This window comes from Brienomyrus brachyistius, chromosome 5, assembly GCF_023856365.1.
Source record: "Brienomyrus brachyistius isolate T26 chromosome 5, BBRACH_0.4, whole genome shotgun sequence".
NCBI classification, from domain to species: Eukaryota; Metazoa; Chordata; class Actinopteri; order Osteoglossiformes; family Mormyridae; genus Brienomyrus; species Brienomyrus brachyistius.
In genome coordinates, this window is record NC_064537.1 from 16,657,258 (window position 1) to 16,677,511 (window position 20,254).

At 41.9% G+C, this 20,254-nt stretch overlaps 1 protein-coding gene across 5 annotated transcripts in view; it reads left to right on the forward strand.

The window, feature by feature from the left end:
* Nucleotides 1-20,254, forward strand: part of wnk4a (WNK lysine deficient protein kinase 4a) — a 50,675-nt gene that overhangs the window by 9,693 nt on the left and 20,728 nt on the right. For all 5 annotated transcript variants that reach the window (XM_049015382.1, XM_049015386.1, XM_049015384.1 and 2 more), the window contains exons 2-4: nucleotides 11,838-12,010; nucleotides 13,190-13,410; nucleotides 13,771-13,928. In XM_049015382.1, coding sequence (XP_048871339.1) covers nucleotides 11,838-12,010; nucleotides 13,190-13,410; nucleotides 13,771-13,928 — 552 coding nt within the window. The remainder of the gene's footprint in view (nucleotides 1-11,837; nucleotides 12,011-13,189; nucleotides 13,411-13,770; nucleotides 13,929-20,254) is intronic.

A 20,254-nucleotide genomic window follows, 5' to 3' on the forward strand; every position in this document is an offset into this window, starting at 1 on the left:
GAGGCAGAAAAGCTAAGGAATCGCCAGATCTATTGTGTACTGTCCCTAAAATATGCTTTCTGAAAAATTGGGTCACCACATGGTTCTTTACACCTCATAAATATCTCATCTACGTGCATAACTAAGATTAGGTCAGTTTCATGAGGGAGATGGAATTCAGATTAAGCTTGAGTCATTTGACTGGTGTTCATTGGAACCTGTTCTATAACTTCCAGGTCTTCATTCCCCAAGATCATCTCATCCTCCATATTAAAACACTTTACTTAAACATCTGTCAGAGAACAATCATCTGGAGGACACTCATGCAGATGGATCATAGCCCCCCATTTTGGGGGGTGCTTTGCTTAAGCCTTGGATATGTGTGACTGATGTATTGGTCCTCCTTTTGCTGATGTGACTCTATAATAAGTGGTATGTAAAAACAGCCATTGGCTCACTGGAACGTAAGTTACGTGCAACTAGAAATGACTTGTTGCTGCTCTCAGTGCTCCAAGGCATGTACCAGGGAAAAGATACAAGAGAGTAAACTAAATTTGACCTCGAACTTCTAAGTTGGGCCATGACATAAATATTACTTTTCTTTTATGCTTCAAAAATTATTATTATCATATTATTAACTGATATAAATGATTGCTATGTTTCCTGTAATAAAATTGTCAACCATTCAAGTAATATCAAGCTTAGATACCAAATTCTAGATTAACAGTAGTATCAAAATGACATTGTACTGTACCTGCTTTATGTGTAAATGTCAATACAGGCATCCATTCATTCTCATCCAATGAAATTTTAGCTTTTGACTCTCTTACATCGTTTTACTAATGGATTCAGGAGCTGATAGGGCAAGGCTTTATAATCAAAGGACAGCAGTTGTTGTCAAAAGAATTAGCTTTATCTAAGAGAACAGAATAATTTGTTCTGCATGTGTTCAACTGGAGGTGCAGTGTTGTTAATAAATGTCTAGAAGATGAGGGGAGGGTGTTGATTTTTCAGGGAAGGGACGAGGTTGGTGGATAAGCAGCTGAAGTATGGTAATCCGTTGACAGTTGTATAAAGTATGTTTAATTTGAGGTGATGTAGACCTGGAGTAATGAGGCTGCTCTCATAGTGTCCCAGTGTGTTATTGGTTACTGATGAGCAAAATCGTTAACTTGTAGTCATTTGCTTTGCTCACCTGTTCCACCTTCCAGAACTCGTGTGCTGTAGATGCGTTCTCTGCTGGATCTGCTGGGCAGAGCAATCACCGGTCTGGAAATTTACCCCCATTTCTCCCTTTATTTGGGAGTGTGTTCTTTCCTTCCACGTATAGCAAAACATGTTGCCAATAAAGAGATGTCCTTCTGTAGACAAGGAAGTATTATGCGCTCTCACATTTAAACGGGCACATTGAAAGGTTGAGGAAAAGCAGTCTTCGTGTCCTTAGTGGGATGTGCTAATGGACACTGGGTGTTTGTATACCAGCATGTGGGGAAAAAACAGGAGAGTGCTGCTTAGCCCAGAGGCACCTAAGTGCCCCCTTTAATAAGTCCGACCCTCTCTCTAGGAACTCAGAGTTGGCAGCTGAGGAGGAAGCCTGAAGCGTTAGGGGCCTTTCCTTTAACTGCCTTGTGAGGCTGATAAGAGAGCCTTCTGTTGCAGGGGCATGTTTGAGGGGCTCTGTCGCTGTTCCAGTGGTCCTGTGAGCCCCTCGCAGTTAAGTGGTCAATTGGCACCCCTGCCCGTCATGGAAAGGCAGCGAGGTGAGGCTGAGGGCACGAGGGAAATTGCACGCAAACAGGGTTGCCAATTCTCACGCATCTGGTGTGATACTCACGCTTTCAGCCTTAATTTCACGCTCTCACGCTCACGCAAGAAATCCGATGCCAAATCTGTAGTATTCCATTATAAACGTACAATTAGCCACATCAAAAGCGTTGGGGCAGTTTGCAAACCTTACAGACTATTTACGTGCATTTGCATGTGAGTGTATAAGCACATGCATGCGCGTGAGACTTGTCTCAAATTGTAATTCTCACTCCAGCCAGCTGACCAAAGCAAGAGCACCAGTCTGGCTGTCTTGCCACGTAATAGTGGAAAGGTGGTTTGCGTGTTTTTCAGTGTCCGTAGGGGACTCGTTCGGAGAGATCATATCCGCAAAGATCAGAATTCCAAGAAATGATGAGACAGAGCAAAAACTTTGTTTGCTTTTTTTAGGAACAAAGCAAACTAAAAGTGCCGGAGCATTTTGTTTGTTATCAATTTGAGTGTTTTGTTGGGTTGGGAATCAGTAACTGAACTACAGTGAAAACCAGTGAGATGCAGATATGCTGAAGTTTGTAAATCTGTGATTGATGCATGAAGGTATTGAAAAGACAAATCAAATATACATATGGTACAGGTCAACAGTAGATGAGAACACAGGAACTGTTTCTTATTTTAGAACCTTTCTGGATGCCTTGAGTGTCTTGCAGGGAAGTTTACCCACTTATTTTCAGTAGACTATCTGTCCTGTTCAATAAACTGCATATAAAGTGTAAGTTGTTGCTTTAGAATAAAGATCTCAGGAGAGCACGCTAACAAAAAGCGTTCCTTCGGAATTGTGCTGTTATCAAAGTGGTCATGAAGAGAGATGGAACATACATGCTTTTCTCCTTTCCAGGAATGACATAAGAGATGATCAGCTGCTGGAGACAAACACATATTTCAGTGGGATCTGCGGGGAGAGACTTACTGTTTGGATAGTGTCTCGCTCAGACTGCAGATGCGAATGGTCTTTATTCAATGGCTGGTTTAATCAGTGCTTTTGATAAGCCTTAAGCATACAGATCATTTTCTGGCAAGAGAGAAAATAGCCATTAGTTGTCCTTTTCCAAGAAGAAACAGTCTATTTGCAATAAAACACCTATTTTTTTTCTTCAAGTATTTAAATCACTAGAGTTCAAAACACAAACATCCATTGAAATCTGTAATACATATATAAAGTACATAAATCATATCGATCATAACAAAGCTCTATTGCCCTGCTTTGCACCCTGGTCTGCACATATTATTGAGCTTGTTAGGATATTTTTTAGACCTACTTTAATATGCTAAAACTTCCAACATTAAAGTAAATCTTCACTGCTGTAGAACTGGCAGGGGAAGGCAGTGATATCATGCTAATGGCTAACGCTAACCACTCTACTCCTTATTATTATTGAAAATGGTGTGTAGCTGAGTGGGGTAGGCATGTGTGTTCGCGGGGTCATGGGGTCAAATCCTATGCTAATCATATCACTGTTGGGCCTTTGAACAAGGCCCTTAACCCCATCTACTAGCTGCCCTTGTGCCCTGGCCCTGAAATTGTACTTATCTGTGTATGCATTGCTCTCAGAAAGTCTTGGTACACTTGCTTAATTCAGTAAAAATGCAATTTATTGCTTTTAGAACAAACATCATTACTTTATTCATTTGTTTGCCTGAAAATATATACCACATTAGAAACGACCAGTAGTTTTAAGTAAAACATGCATTTGAAGGAGTAATAAATTGAAAGAAATTTAAATAAATTGAAAAATTATAGTTCTAAAGGAGTTCTGAGTTAAAGCGTTCATTGATGGGTCTCGCTGGGAGCTTTTTAATTAGTAACACCTTTGCAGCAACATAAAACAGCAAACATTTGTCTTTAGTGTCCCTTTGGGAGCCGATGACTGCAGTTGCAATTAATAACAAAATGGCAAGAACAGAACTGAATGAGTCAGTCAAAAAATTATGACACTTAATAAAAAGAAAATGTCTGTGCGGGAGATGTGTGCAGATATGTTAAACTTTGCTTGTCAATGGATTTTTGTTATGAAACCAATAAATTTGCAACATTTTTACAGAGTTAAGCAAGTGTCTTTCTGTCAGCGCTGTACATGCGCGTCTGTGAATCCTATGGAGAGAAGGATACAAATTTGTGAAAATTACGAAATTTTCCGAGAAGGATGAATAAAGTACCACTATTCTATTCTATGCAGTGGGACAGTCAGCTGCATCTTGGACCAGTTCTATTGCGGGTCGTAGTGTTGACTGACTATGATTCACCTGGAATTGGTCTGATTGGCCTCAGAAGACAGAGTTGGGGCCCTGAACCTTTATCGCAAGTTGAATTCCACTCGTATCTGTCACTTGCGTTCATGATAATGACGGTTACGTCAACTTCACGTGAAGCACGGCCGGTGGCGCGTGCTACAATCCATTCAGGCTCCAGACACATGTGCTAGTCTAGGTTCCATTTGTCCCAACACAGATCATTTTCTTTGGTCCATTTGCTAATTCGTGGCTTCGCAGTGACCAGGCCAGTGGTGCAGTTTAAGGCCCTAATGGAAGTGCGTCAGATGGACTTTGCCAGCTTTGTCATCAGCTGCTTAATTAAGTGAGTGGAAGCTGTAAGGCTGCGTTCCATTTACCTTGGAGGTGGGAAGTCGGATCTGGGAATGACGTCACATGCGAGTTAACAGCGTTGGAGTACAAGTAGTCAAAAAGCATTGAGCAATACCAGTTCTAGCCACATTCATTGTTAGCCATTGTTAGCAATACCAGTTCTAGCCACATTCATTGTTAGCCATTGTTAGTAATACCAGTCGACGATAACACATTAGATGGTATTTTATGCATACAAACCCTGTAGCGACATGTCCATGAATTCTGAGGTTGGGGTTGTAGAGGTTCCTCTGACTTTCTGCCTCCGACTTCAGGGGATGTTCCATCTGAAATTTCCAGGCAGGAAATAGCAGGTTGCGGGTAGCATTAGAAATGTAATAAAAAAAAAACACTGAGCCGCAGATCTCCTGTGTTTAAGAAATGGCGGGAGGGGAACTATTTCAAAGTCTCAAGCTGGAGTAATAGAATTAGGAAGATCAGAACTATTATGCTGACATCATCATTGTGGACATTGTTTACTTTATTTGTGCTTATAACTGTATTTTGGTGGTGTTTTGTCTGATTCTCTTGTGGGGGGATTACTATGAGGAGGGTAAATCAGCATCATCACATGTAGGACAAGGCCAACTAGACAGACCATGTAAATATGGATCCTAAGAAAGGAGTGTGGTCTCATTCTTCTTTAATCGAGCAACGTCGTCATATTATTACCCTTGCAGGACTCACTGAGCCAGAATAAATGAGCTAATTTAGCTCAGTCTGTTTGTGGTTGGTTCCATCTCTCTCCAGCTGGTGTGCTTGGTGGCAGGTGATGTTTCGCAGTTCTACACTGGACTCTGTTACCATGGCGAGATATGATCGTCACGGCAATGCGCCACGCACAGCGCAGCCAGCGGCCTTGGAGCAACCTGCAGGGGCATCTCGAGTATTTGTCCTCATGCCCGTTCTGTTCGTGTTCCGTAACAGCCTGGAGCTTTATGACTTGCTGCTGTTTACACTGTCATTGTGGGACGCAATTGGAAGCACCTGCAAGTTCCTCTTCAGGTCACAAATTACATTCAAAGGTTCTGCTCCTTGTCAGCTTTTAATTTTTTATTTTGAAAGCTTAAGAACCCAAGGCTTCTGTAAAAATAATTAATTGAACCAGATGAAGGCAATTTAAAAATAACTGTAACTGATAGTAATGAACATAAGGTGACAGGAAGAGGACAGTCTGTTTATAATTATATGTAATAATTTAATTATATTTAGTTTCTTGACCTCTTCGCATCTGTTTGGATGATGTACTGAGCCCGTCTAACACCTGAGAGCGCTTAGCTAACCTGTAGCCGCAGCCAGACGTTTCATTAGGGATAATCAGGAATCAGTCAGGTTTCTTCATGTGCCACAATGATCACCACATCAGGGAGGCGATCAGGAGCCAAGGTGATAGAAACAATGAAAAAGAAAATGGTAACAGATTGACTTCCTTGAGTAAGTAAGAAGATATTGCTGTTTCTTGTTGAGGAGATATGGCTTTTCATTGAGGTCATTGTATACACGGCTAGCAGAGTGTTCACTAATCAAGTATTTAACAGGTTGGGTCAGAGGAACAGCATTTTTTGGCACTGATGCTCAGTGAGAAGGGATGTGGGTAGGGTTAGGAAGTATTAATGTAAAAGGCTAATCAATACTGCAATGAGCCAATTAATAATAATAATAATAATAATAATAATAATAAAACATTAACCACTAACTTGATGTTAACTATTAACACTAACTTGATGTATGGTAGATCAAGGCTATTTGCTCACATACATCGGTCTATGATGACAGCAGGTAGCTGAAAAAATGGGGCAGTGTGCAGAGACGCAGACATGGGTGATGCGTGAGTTGGGTTCTGTGAAGTTCGAAGGGCTTCACTGGGGCCAGAGCCTCAGGTGCTTATTTAATTACTACTGACCTCCTTTTCTAAGCTGAGCGGCACTTCTTTGCTGAAACGCCTGCTCTCTGAGACACGTTATGCCATTTGACACAGCCTCTGGTGAAGGTGTGCGGTTGTCATACCAGAATTTCCCCCTTGATTTCTGGCTGAGGACCAGAAACGTGTTAATCCAGTGGATGAGCAGATGATGTCTGGCCTTGTTTTATGGTTCTAACCCCTTTTACAAAGTGGCTTGGTAGAACCATTGCTTTCTGAAGGTTTCTCAAACGGCATTGGGAGCCGGATCAGTGTGCAGACTGGGTGGCATCAGCCTTTTCTGATTCTCACCTTGTGTCTGCAAATAGCGTCAATGTCGGCTCCTGTGTTGGCTTTGTTTTCTTGACTAGGCAGTTGACTTTGTTCTGAATGTAAAAAGAAATTAAGCAGCCAGTATGTCGCAATAACAGCCAAAGGAATTCCGTATAGTATATGGAATATGAATGCCATCCTTCTGATAACATGCCTTCACGTCCTATTCTGAAGATGAATGTCAGAAACGTGGTCACGCTTCCAGTCATGCGTGTAGGCTCCAGACCTCGCCACAACGTGCAGACCAAGTTAGGCCTGAGGCCCAGTATAGCTAAATTAAAGTGGACAATAGATCTGACAAAAGATGTGTCATCTTTTTGGAAAGAGGGCTCTGGTTTATGTTAATGAGGGAATCCACTTTTCTCCTGCTGTAATGGTTTTGGATGCTGGTAAATATATGCAGCAGATGACCTTTCTCGCCATGCCCGTGCATTCCTAGTGGAGGGAGCCGCTGTCTCTAATTATTTAATCGACTGCATCTGCTGTACATCTGCCGCAAGCAGCATGGTGCCTCTCCGGGGCTGTTCAGCAGCTTTGAAACTTAATTGCTGGGCCTTCTCCCTAATCGGACCACACCAACATTGTTGAAAATTGAAATATTTTGAAAGAAAAATGCACTGTGAAATAGTGTGTCCTGCTGTAGTTTGATATGTAGACTTGCTGATGTTCTAGTACTCGCTCATTTTTTTTTTTATGTATGGGACCCACATCCATGTTCATGATGATGTTCAAAAGCAATATGATGTCACACAGCATTGGGTGCATCATAAAACATGATGTGACCCTATAGTTCAGAAACCAGTAGTTCTGTCCATGCAAATGCCAGAGGAACATTTCTGCTTCAGTTAGAAGTAGAGGTGGATAGTTCATGACCAGAAAATAAAAATTCAGACCAAGGTTTTGTTTCAGCTGACCAGAGTACTCAATTGTTGGACCTGAACTCTCCTCTTCTGTTTAAGAGAATGTCCCAAATCAGCTCCTCTGACTGTGCTAGGTATATCAGGATTAATCTGATCCTTTAACCATCTTTTTGTGACTTTCACAAAAGTTAACCTTAAAGCATGGTACTTTCTCTATTTAACTTAAATGGGTAAAGCCACACTATGCATTTTATGCAGAACAGTGTTGTCATATTGTTCATATTTTCGCTGTCACTGTTCACAATTTAAATACAATGGAATTTGCTTATAGTGATCCTGTCTGCATAGGTGAAATTGATCACTATAAGTGTATGATCATTATAACTGATCTTTTTCTTATTCTTTATGTCTCAGGCAGATTGCCATCTGATTGACATTTGTATATTTCCTACAGAAATACTTGGTAATAAAATGGATAGCATTGCTATTTACTTAATTTTATTGACGATTTCTAAATACAGTACAGCTGTTTCAAATGCTTTTGAAATTACAGTACTGTACAATTTAAATTACTGAACTGTGTATAATTTAAATACGTTATAATACAGTACAGTACTGTACATAAATGTTCAGTTCGATTTTATCTCTACAGCACATTTTCACAACATTACATTGTCTCAAAGTGACTAGTGGCTGGTTTTGGCCGTTTATCATAAGCGTTGATGTCTGTATTTCTCATTGAGCGAATATGACTTTCTTTTTCTCGTCATGTTTTCTCAATATACTGCATTAGCCTCAGGTAGCTAGCCAGAAGCAGATGGGTTACCACATTGTGGTAAGTAAAGTAAAAAAAAATAATTACCACAGTTTAAATTTTTTCCATATGTTGTCATGTATAAAACCCTCAAAATGAATACTATAAGCAGACTACTTGATTACTTTAAGCAAATTATTTAAACAGTATTTGTATAGGAATGATTCTGTCCCAAGCTTTTTGATCCATATAAGCCATTGATCATTATAACCGTGATCACTGTAAACGGTTTCCACTGTTTTCCATATAAAGATCTTGATAGTGTAATATACTGCGTAACCAAATATATAAATTTAACAGTTTCTAAATCCATTCTATATTCCAGTAGAATTTATATTAGGGTGGGCAATCTGCTCTGCATAGGGCCAGAGTGTATGCAGGTTTTTCGGATAACCTTTAGGTCAGCTGTTCAGACCCAGGTGTGAAGACTCTTCAGCCAATCATTCCTCTAATTAGTAATATAATTAGAGAGTTGCACTGAAAACCGGCATTTCCAGTGGCGCTTTCTGGGTAAGATTGCCCACCCCTTATTTATATGCTATTATCGAAATTTGGCTTGGACAACTTAGTGATGCATATTAAGAAGAAAGGGAACAAAGAGGAGATACCGGAGCAATCTGATTGGCCCAGCTGCCCTGTGCGATGTGCTGTTAGCAAAGCAGGACCCGGGCAGCATCTCGCAGTGTTGCCAGGCAGCCATGATGCTGAGGCATCTGTGGTCCCTCCGCTGACCATCTGACGGAGCCGGGAGCCCTCAGAGCTGACATGTGGCACCTCCCGCTCACTGTAAGGGCCGATTGCACAAGTCTGGGCATGAGGCTACTGGCCTGAGTATTTCCAGCCCCGTTGTCCGTCCCACTCCCAGGCCTGGCTGCTTCTAGGAGCCCATGGCTAAGAATAAATCATCAAATGTTATTTCTCCTCGTACATCTCAAAGGGAAAATGCAGTGTCCTGTTATTCAGGGGAGGCAAGCACGTGCTGCCAGGACACATTACCAAATGCTAATTTTAAACTCTCACAAGGTGTCCGTGACATGTGACCGATGGTGTGAATATGCAGCCTCCACTGTTCCATCCTGCAGGGAGAACTAGGAAAGAGGCCTTGAACAGCAATACTAGCTTTAACAATGGCATTAAGATGCAAGGGATGGATGGATGGATGATGCAATGCGACAATTTATTTGCAAATCAGAACTAAATAACAAGAAGCTGTAGTATTGATATGCTTTAGTAACCTGGTTGCCTTTATCTCCTCTACCTTATTCTGAAATGTTTCCATAACTAGACCTACTTCCATGTAGGAAGCACCCTAACTTGGCCAATACGTGCTCCAGCAGTACAGTCTATCACACAGCTGTATGGAACTGAACCATCTTGACTGTAGCTAGAGTTTATGCCTGTTAGGATTGTCTGTATCGAGGATCTATGTCCAGCATCCTTATTCATTCCTGTAAAAAATAAAGTTAAACTTTAGCTGAAGTCAGCATGGAAAAAAGTTTTTATATGTCTATGATCTTCTCTTTTTGTTTAAAACCTGCTAGGAACAAGGGCAAGCCTGAGCACTACAGCCAAGGATTATGGGAGCTTAGCTTGCTGAGAAATGTCATAGGGCATTTAGGGGATTTGGCCTGTTGTGTTTTTCCACTTACTTTCAGAATGGCCTCGGGGGTCACTGCACGCCGCACCGCGGGGAAAACGTGACATGATAGGAGCGGAACAATAAGCAGCTATGGAAATGCGAGCTCGTCGCTGCCCCCCTGTCAGCGCTGGTGGGGCAGAGCTTTCCAAGCTCCGCTTTCAAAGAGCCCCAGGTCCACGTTTCTGTTTCCTGTACTGCCACACTTGCTGGCTCTTATGGGGCTGGTGCCCACAGCCTAGTTCTTTCCGAGAAGGCCTCAGTATTTTCCAAAAACTTCCTGCCATTTTCGTGCAGGAAAAAAAAATACACAAACTTTGCTGCGCCTCAGTACAGTCATTTTCTTGTTCTAGGACTTGTAAGCAAGTACTTTTTGTACAGGAGTAAACATGCCTACCACATGTATGTTACAAGTATAGCATAATGTCACTCCCTAAATGTAAAATTTCCCCAAACACACCTGAAACAGATGCTTCTATGTAGTTCTGTATTAGTCATTTTTAACATTGTAACTTGTCTTTCCTAAATCCGAAATGACCCATTAAATTATTTGATGTCTGCTCTTGCTTCATAATAAATGATTTGCTTTTTATGCATTAATGGTTCTAATGAAAAATGATCAGTCGTGTTTTGTTCAACGAGGATAAACACATTATACTATTCCAGGTTGTAAAGTAGTAAAAATGATCTTTATGTGTTTTTAAAATACATGCAGGCTGCAATTTGTTTTTACAAAACAGGTTTTAATGGATTTGGGTGGAGTACTCATTTACCACACTGTGAAAAGGGTTCGGAAACAATGTCACAAGTCATGACTGCTCAGTGGCTGGAGTTGTTCCTCAAGAACGTTTTGAGCTACCATACTGCTGTCCTTTTTAGTTGGGACAGATATGGAACCACACTGCTTGGTATGCTTGATGTTGTTCGATGTTGAAACCTGCCCAGGCCTTGGGATCTTCAGAATACAAAGAGAGACAGAATTGAATTTTTGTTACAGAAGCGCCACTGTGTTTGATGTGCATGTCATTTAGTTAAACAGATATGCATTCCTCACCTTAAATGGATTGTGACCTACAAGCCAGGAGGTCTTAGATTTTCAAATATAATTAACTGAGGAATTCAGCATCTCTCGTCCATTTGGTCGCAGTCTTTCATAGTGTTTTTTATAGCGTTTAAGTTATTGATGTCAACTTTTGCTGCTTATATGACACCCCCCAAAGGTGAATTATTGAATTATTTTGAAGTTATGATGAGAATGGTTTCACTTTCGTTTTTGTTTTGCCAAACACAGGATATTGCCGTGTTTGCTGCATTTGTTCGCCTGCCTTGAAATTATTTTTCTCACTGGAGCAACAATGAGCTTCAGGGGCAGCATTGAACAAACCCTTGGGTCCCTAAATGTGAGATGCTCGGAGTGCTTCCGATCCCGTCATTAGGCAGGAATGTGGTAGGAGATCAAACCAGCCAGTGCTGATGGGGAACCTCTGCATTTGTTGAGCGGCCTGCAGTACACGCCGGTCCATTCTGCACAAACGGAGGTAGTCAAGAACACAGCGTCAGGCTCCTGTGAACCTTCCAGGCCTGCATGCTTGACCTAAATAGTGTCATTTATGTTGCATACTTCATAAAAGTCACCAGTCTTTTGACAGGTAACTGATGAGTAGTAAAATTTCTCCGAATTTCTAGAAGCAAAAACATACACAGTCTGCCTGTGTTTTCCACACATGTAACAGTGTTTTCTATGGATTTTTAAAGCACGGGGAATGCTTATTTAGGGATGTGTATGTTCTCCATGTTGAATGAAGTTTGAAGGATTTTTATGTTGCTTAAAGTGAAGTTAAATTTGTGGTTGTTACTCGGGACTTGTTCCAGACGCGGAAGCTGACGAAGGCCGAGAGGCAGAGGTTCAGCGAGGAGGTGGAGATGCTGAAAGGTCTGCAGCATCCCAACATTGTGCGCTTCTACGACTCCTGGAAGTCCACCATGAAAGGCCACAAGTGCATCATCCTGGTCACCGAGCTGATGACATCAGGGACTCTCAAGACGTGAGTGTCCCCCACCCCCTCCCCACCACTGAAATATGGCAGCCTCTCTGAATGCCGCGAACCCCTCCCCCAGTTGTAGGGTTTGCATTCCTGACCACCACTGTGGCTGGCAAACCCACAGCCGACTGCATGGGGCTGTAACAGGAAATCTTCCAGTAGGTATGTGCAGCTGCTGGTTTCCAAAGCAGAACTCTGCGGTCTGTGCATTCGCTAAACTAATAAAATACATGATATGGTAGAATAACCAGAACAATAAAAACCAATCAAGTCGCTCCACACTCTTCATGCCATGCAATTATTTACTTGGTCCAGCTCCAGGCCGCTGAATTATGATTGGATGACCTCGCCATAGAAACCCATGACTTCCAAGCACCTGACAAGTGGGGCGTCTTGTCTGTTCACAGCCCAGATACCCTGCCAATTTTAGCCTTGCCATTCCTGGCAGAACAGTGGCAGGGCCTGTAGGTCGCAGTCGGTGATTGACCCATTCCAGATTAGAACCATGAGTAAGGGTCCAGTCTAAACCAACAGACCCATGTGAAAGAGTTCATTGCTTATAGTAAAAATGGGCACCTCAAGGTCTCTCTGTATTACTTCTCATGTGACTGAATATATACCCATAATTAGCATAATAAACACAGTTTGAGTGCTTTTTGAGTGTTTTTTTTTCAAGAAATGGTGGAAATTTTGTAACCTTGGAAAAACAACCAGAGGTTGAAAGAGTCTGTTTTTAAATGCAATGGACTGATTGATTGTAGGCATTCAGTACTAGGATGCTGTTTCAAAAGTCAGATGCCTTTATCATGGAAGTGTCAGGTACTATCACCTGCAACAGCTATAATAGCAAAGTAATCCATAACACATGCAGTCTGCCTTTAGAAGAATGAATTTTCTGTATTATATTGGACACTAGTCCAATCTCTCTATTCACACCATTGATATGTAAGTCTAAGCCATACATGCTTTCGAGATAAACCTTTTCTTTAGTTGAGGGATTGTCTTGAAGCTTTTCCCAGAATGAACTACTACAGCAGGCTGCATAGCACTCAGGAGGCCCTTTCGCTATATAGGGTTTGTCATATGAAGGTAAATCGAATAGGAAATTCTGGGTCCTGGAATCTAACCCTTCCCAGTGAGGAGGAAGGATGGATGAATGTTCAGCTCATGTTCTCCCTACAGCTACCTTAAAAGGTTCAAGGAAATGAAGCTGAAGTTGCTTCAGAGGTGGAGTCATCAGATCCTGAAGGGCCTACACTTCCTGCACACGCGCACCCCACCCATCATTCACCGCGACCTGAAGTGCGATAACATCTTCATCACAGGGCCCACAGGTTCCGTTAAGATCGGTGACCTGGGGCTGGCCACTCTGAAGAGCGCCTCTTTTGCTAAGAGCGTCATTGGTGAGTGTTCAGACACCCTCATCCTTCTCTTTCACTGTGGTTTCAACAGGAATTCCCGTTGGTTCAATAAACCCACGGACTGCAAGTGGACAGAATCTTTTAGTTGCATGTTTCTCTCTCACTGCTGGCACATTGCTTTTCAACCTTAAGGATGAAGTCATGGGCAGGTCCCTAATGTCAGAACATCCGTCATGGGTCTTAATTGACTGGCCTTATTTATTTATTCATCCTTCTTAGACACATGCAAGCAATTTGTCTCTGACGTCGGTAATTCTGGGTCCCCTTATCTGTGTTTGCTCGGCACATGGCTGCATTGTGGGAAATGAATCTGTGCGGGTCGTCCTGCATGTGCCATTACAGGGACGCCTGAGTTTATGGCTCCGGAGATGTACGAGGAGAAGTATGACGAGGCGGTGGATGTCTACGCCTTCGGGATGTGCATCCTGGAGATGACCACGTCCGAATACCCCTACTCAGAGTGCCAAAATGCCGCCCAGATCTACCGCAAAGTCACTAGCGTGAGTGATCATTTCAGCTAAGGACGCAGTCAACACATTTGTTTCATTCTTATTAATACCTGTTGACCCACATCTCCACCAACACTCAAGGTAGATGTTTGCAGTTTAACCTCCAGCAACAGGAATGGCTGGATCCCAGGTTCTACCACGTGAATGTCTTGCCTGATGACATTAAACTTGGGTTCTTAACTTGATTAAATGTGCATGACTGTTCACTTGTTTTAAGTGCTTTATTTGTTATTTAGCAGTAATTCACTGTAGCTTTTTAAACAGGCATTTCACATATCTGGTTTAGCAATGAATGTATACTAATCTTTGGATCTCTTAATATCATGGTGATTGGGTGTGTGTATTGAATCCTTGGTGCTCTGAAACTGATCAGATATTCCATTGCTGGTTTAATCCTGTCCAGCAGGGTCTAAGAGGTTATGAATGAATCCTGCGGACTGTGTACATTGTACACAGGCATGTCTGACAACAAGGAAAAAGCAAGCTTGTTGTTTAAAACTGATAATTCTATTTAGAATGTCATTAAAATTAGTTGTTAATATTTTTTCTTTCTAATTTTATTGAAATGGCTTTTTACAGCCATTACAGCTGATGTTTACAGAATAACATTGTAGGCTTAAAAAAATGACTAGAATAATTTTTTAAAGCCTACAATGTTATTCTGTAATCAAGAGAGTTGGATTTTAACTTTATTAGCTAAATTGTAACATTTTCCAAAGAATGAAATTGGAAATTTAAAATTGGTTTACCCTCTCTCCAGTGGACACCGTGAGTTGCTACTTACAGCAGAGTAGTGTTGTGTAAAGTGAAGTGAATGTGCTGTTCCGTTGACGCTCCTTTCAAGCAATGGTAGAAATCTGCTTTTGGAAATGGTGTCTGCCTGCCATCTGAGAGCTGTGTAAACGCCGCTCATTCTGTTTGAACAATAAAAACCTGAGCTTGGGAGTAAAAACGACAAGTGCCAGCTGAAGAGACCCCGAGCATAAGTGACTCGTAGAAAAGTCCACTGGTAGACATCCAGAGAACATTCTGTAAAGAGATGGCGACACTGAGCGCTGCTTATGGCAAGAATGTTGTGTGTCACCTTAAACCAAATAACTACTCCAGTCAAAGGCTGTAACAGGAGGCCAGCCAGCACGGCTGTGGCAGTGCAGCGCACATGGCAGGGTAGCGATGACGTCTGTGATATTATTTGATGTTCTGATAACAAATCATTCCCCTTCCCTCTGATGCATATAGCAATAGAGAAATCTGAGTCAACAAAAAATGTTTAATCGAATTTAATCTTTTTGTTAGGCTATGTATCATAACCAGGTAATCTAAAGTTGATAAACTGCATATATTCATATGTGAATTTGTGGAATGTGCCTATTTGCAAGCTGAAAAAATGTGCAAACTGTGATATGGGGGAGATTCCTGTAAACACTTAAGCTACCCACATTCTCCAGCTTTATTGCATATTTTAATATGCAGTTCACTTTTTATGTACTAAGTTTTAATGCTTGTTTTGGATTCATTTTTTAAAGACTTGTTTTTTTTCCTTATAAACACTTGAGGAAAATGACATGTAGTAGTCATTTCATGATTGCGGTTGACGAATTGCATTTTGCATCTGCGTCTGAATAAGCCTCGTTCTAAGCTTAAACCTGGTAAGTAATATTAAAGTGCTTTTCCAAGGCATATAACATAAGCTCATCATTTCTGGATATTAGAGGTTTGTGTAAGTGACATTTATTACGGTGTAGTGGGGGATTTCCTTAATCAGATATCTCCATATTAATGGTAATGAGCATTAGCGAGCTACATTGGGCACTCTGTGCTTATTCACTTAGCTCTCTGCTGACTTTATGACTCAGCTCCCACTGGCGAATTGTAATAAACGACACGACCAGCCAGAATCATTTAGCGTAAACACTTCTTTATTGCCCCATGGTCCTGACCAAGATAAGCGGTTAGAAATAGATGGACTTCATTACACAATTTACTGAGCCTTATATCATTTTACAGATTGCAGCTTTTTTTTCCAACACTGTTGATCTGCTTCCATTGAAGCGGGCATTGTTTAAACAGCCTGCCATTTGTGTATGGTAATTACAAGCATTGTGCATTGTTAGTGATATGGTACACACTTCCAGTACTCTTGGCTTTGAGGTTCTAGTTTAGCAGCTCATACAAAAAACATTATCGTAATTCTTTCTTAAATATAGTATAAACTGTGGTATAAAATGCCCCCTCACCCCCAAAGTTATATAGAGAAGCACTTTTAATAATGCATGAACATTGATGGTGTCTTCTGAGGCTACTCACAAAGCAGTAGGATACATGCTCAATTTGTTGGCCTTTTTCAGACCATTCAATGGGGTCCAATTCTAAAAAGTGACCGGTGCTAGATGTGAGGTATCGTCTGTTATCTGGCTGTTCTGCATCACTGTTTTCCTTTACTTAGTTGATGTTTTTATCCAGGATATCTCCCGCTTTCAGCAGACAGAAAATGGGAGCCTAATTACGGGCAATTTAACCAATGCAGATAATAGACATGATATTACAGTCCACCGCAATGATATAAAGGACCATAAGACTGCTCTGATTAATAAACCAGGGTCTAACAGATCTTCTTGTGGATTTCTGTCATCGTTGCTGGTCACAAGCCAGATGGGTAATTCAGATGAGCCTGAGTGCACCATCACTGTGTTAGCTGGCTCACTGTGAGTTTTACTGCAGTTCGAGTGTTTTGCTGTTTGCCATCATGTCCTGATTTTGGCCGCTTTATCGGCATCTTTGGGGCAGGCCTGTCGTAATGACTTATGAGTGTTTTGTTTACCAGCCGTGATACGCGACTCCTGGTGTTACTACGCCCTTACGTCCTTTGCTGCTTGTCCTTTCCTTCCGTAAAATGGCTACGACATGACGATGAAGCAGGAGATACAGAATAACTTCTAACAGAGCAAGAACCTACTAAGACTATTACAGCATAAGAATATTAATGGAAGGTACAGAGTCATCAGGCTAGAGAGTATACTCTTCTACTAGTATACCCTCAAGGCTAGAATGCTCTCAAGGTTAGTATGTTCCCAAGGATAGTATACTCTCAAGGCTAGTATATTCTCAAGTAAATGAGTGTACGGCCACAAGCCTTAGACCCACTGCATTTTTGAGGTCCTGCTTATTTTAACTACTGTCTATGTGAATCCCTGGGGGGGAGGTAATGACACGACTGCAACAGAAGTTAACTTTCCTCCCTCAATCTTAAAAACGTGATTAGCTTGCCGGTCAAAGTGCCTTCAGGGCGCTGGACGGTTGTGGGTCAGCGGATAAGCCGACCTGGTTTTCTGAACGTGAGGGGATGGCTCTTCCTGTCCTGTTATCTGTGTTTCCAAAGGAGAGGAGTTTGACTCTTGCGGCAGATAATCTGTTTTTGTGAGCACTGGCACGTTTGTCCTTTGCATGACTGCTGAGCCCCGTCACCACGGGCAACAAAGGACAGCAACACAGCTGTGTTCTCGAGACATTTTACCCACTAAAACTTCGCAAGAAGCCGCTGTGAGCTTGCCCTGAAGAAGCTTTATTTATTATAAAGCTGTCTCTGCATTCCTCGTAGAGGTTAAGAGCTCAGACTTTGCGTATCCCTTAACATCGCTGAGGCATATTTCAGAAGCTGCATTGTTGCCAGGGCAGCGTGCAGTTTTTGGTGCCGGCCAATGATCTGAGAAGTGCAGTCATGTGAAAGCGTGCGTTTGAACAACAGTGCGGTACTTCCTGCCAAGGACTGTCATCACAGCGCAATGTGGTCCTGCTTCTCAGGTGTTGAGAGCATAATGCCAATGGCATGCGGCCCAACTCATTGTGGGCCCCAAGCGTTGTGTAGGGGAGTTATGAATGAAGAAGCCTCAAGCTTCAGTTGTTCGTCTATTGAGAGCTGAATGCGTGGCGAAACTAAAGCATTCCACCATCACCACTCAGGCCTGTGCTGGCACCATCTCGCTGCCCTGGCTGAAAAGCGAAGTTTGTGTGTCTGTGATCAACATGCTATAATTAGCAATTAGTAACGCTGAAGAGAACATAATTCTGGGCCTCTCTTATCAGCACAGGGCACCTTGAAATGAAACTGGGACACGTGGGTGTGTAGCATGCGTTAGTGCATCGGAATTGCATGTTGTTTTTGACGTTAGCCGCTCGAAACAAAATATGTATCGCGCTTACTTGGATTATGTATGCTACAATATGTAATATGATTCAGTCTATTGTTCAGTCATGAAAGTAAACAGGATTATGCTAGTTTTAAGACCTTTTTTGTTCTTTTATTGAACTTAACCCCAGGTCAGTTTTCAAGTGAGACATTTGTACATAATGTGTTGCACAGAAGTACAAATTCTCTGTGCAGTTTGCTTAACAACCAGTCTCATCGCACGAGGTTTTAGGTTGTTTTTTATGGGGGAATTTCATCCCAGTTAAGTTTTCAGAACCAGTTCTGCGTTAGATTTGATTTCACATTGTGCCTTCTTGTCCTATGGATTCTTCAGAGGCAGGCTATTTGCCAGTATCCTAGCTTGATTTTTTTTTTCTTTGCACACTGCTGGTCACATGGCACTCTGTAGGAGAGCCAACTTTAATGCAGCCTGGACTGAGGGCAGGTCATTTGTACTCTGGTGGACTCAATCCTTCCTGCCCTGTGGCAGAACAGTGATGGCTGTGTTCACTCACTGTAGAACTGCTGGCCACGATTAGCAGATACAGTGTCTGAACGTCAAATTGTGGACTGTCGCCTGTCTGACAGGCCGAGTTCCACAAAGACGCCTTTGCTAGCCGACCTGCTGGCCTTCTGTTTGTTTCCTGGAAAATGTAATCACCTAGATTTTTGGCAGAAAAGGAATTGTTCATTACTTAATTCCTTTACTGTGCATTAATGCAATTATGAGATCTCAAACAGTGCAACAGGATCCAGGAATTAAGAGAGGAGGAAACACGTTACATGTTTGTGATCAAGTGTAATTTTTCATCCACAGAATTATGTGAATTGTTTATCTGACTGACTGAATTCCGGAGAGTTGCAAACGAATGCTTTACTCTGGGTGCTGGATTTGCATTCACGTGATCTGGTGTTATGAAAAAGTCCTAAAATTAGTACCAGTGCTGCTGTACTGAAATTATTTTCGGCGTAACATAGACATATCTGGCAATACTGGTGGAGATTTTGTGCTGCTGCTTTATGGTGAGGTGCCAGTATATGTCTCCGCTGACAGACTTTGGCTTAGCTATGACAGCCAATCAGCCTTGGTGTTCCCTTCAGCACTTAATCAGTAGGCTGTTTTAAGTTTGCTCACCGCTGTGCAAAAGGCCTTTGGGACAGTATAGCTGCCTCCCTTCTTGACCTGTTCAATCTAGTTTGGCTTCCTAAGAGGCTGGTAAGAGCTTCATCTGAATCTGGCCTGAGAAGCTGAGCTTTATGGCTTTTTCTTTTTTCAGTTCATTGTTGTTGGCTCTCTGTACCTTTTCACCGTCACGTTTTCAGCGAGAGCTATGGAATCAGGTAAACTTACGGCTTATCCTGCCAGTCCGGTGGAAGCCAATTTCCTCAGCCTTAAATGTGCCTTCTGAGAAACAGGGGAAGTGCTTGACCAGCGTCATGCTAATGTTGACGTGCGCATTTTACATTTATTTGAGCTATTATTATAAGCCTTAAGAAAAGTGTGAACAAAAGTGTGTGCTTTTCTCTTGGTCGCATTATGCAGACACGTTTAAAACATAAATATGCCAGCACGTGTTATAACAAGACCTGTATATTCCTACTTGTTCCTTTATTTCTTATTTTTACCGCATTTTGTAAGTAAATGGCTCCTTTGTACTTCACGTGAATGTTCCACAGGAGTTACGTCACGTTCTTCTGCGCCAGTTTCCACACCAGATCGTTTCTCTTGCTAGCAGTCAGATGTTATTTTCTGTAATCCTGCGCTCCCCATTTACTGCATTTGGTTTTTCTGTTGTTGATTTTCTCATGCATGAAACAAATCCTGATCACATTTTGCGTGTAATATTTTGAGCTTTTGTTTTTCTTGACTTACCTGGTTTATCCTGGTCCCACAATCCACCCTCCCCACACCCATTATCTCTAAATAGTAACCCAGGTCCTGGGACTGCGCTTGTTTGTCATGCATCCCTTGGCATCGCTACCCTTCCTTTGTTAGTGTAACACATACAGCCACAGGGAGAAGCAACTTATGTTCTCTGTCATGTTCTTTGCAAGATTTCCTAATATTAAAGTTAAATAATACCGCTAATATAATCCATCCATCCATTTCCATAACCACTTTTTTCCAGCT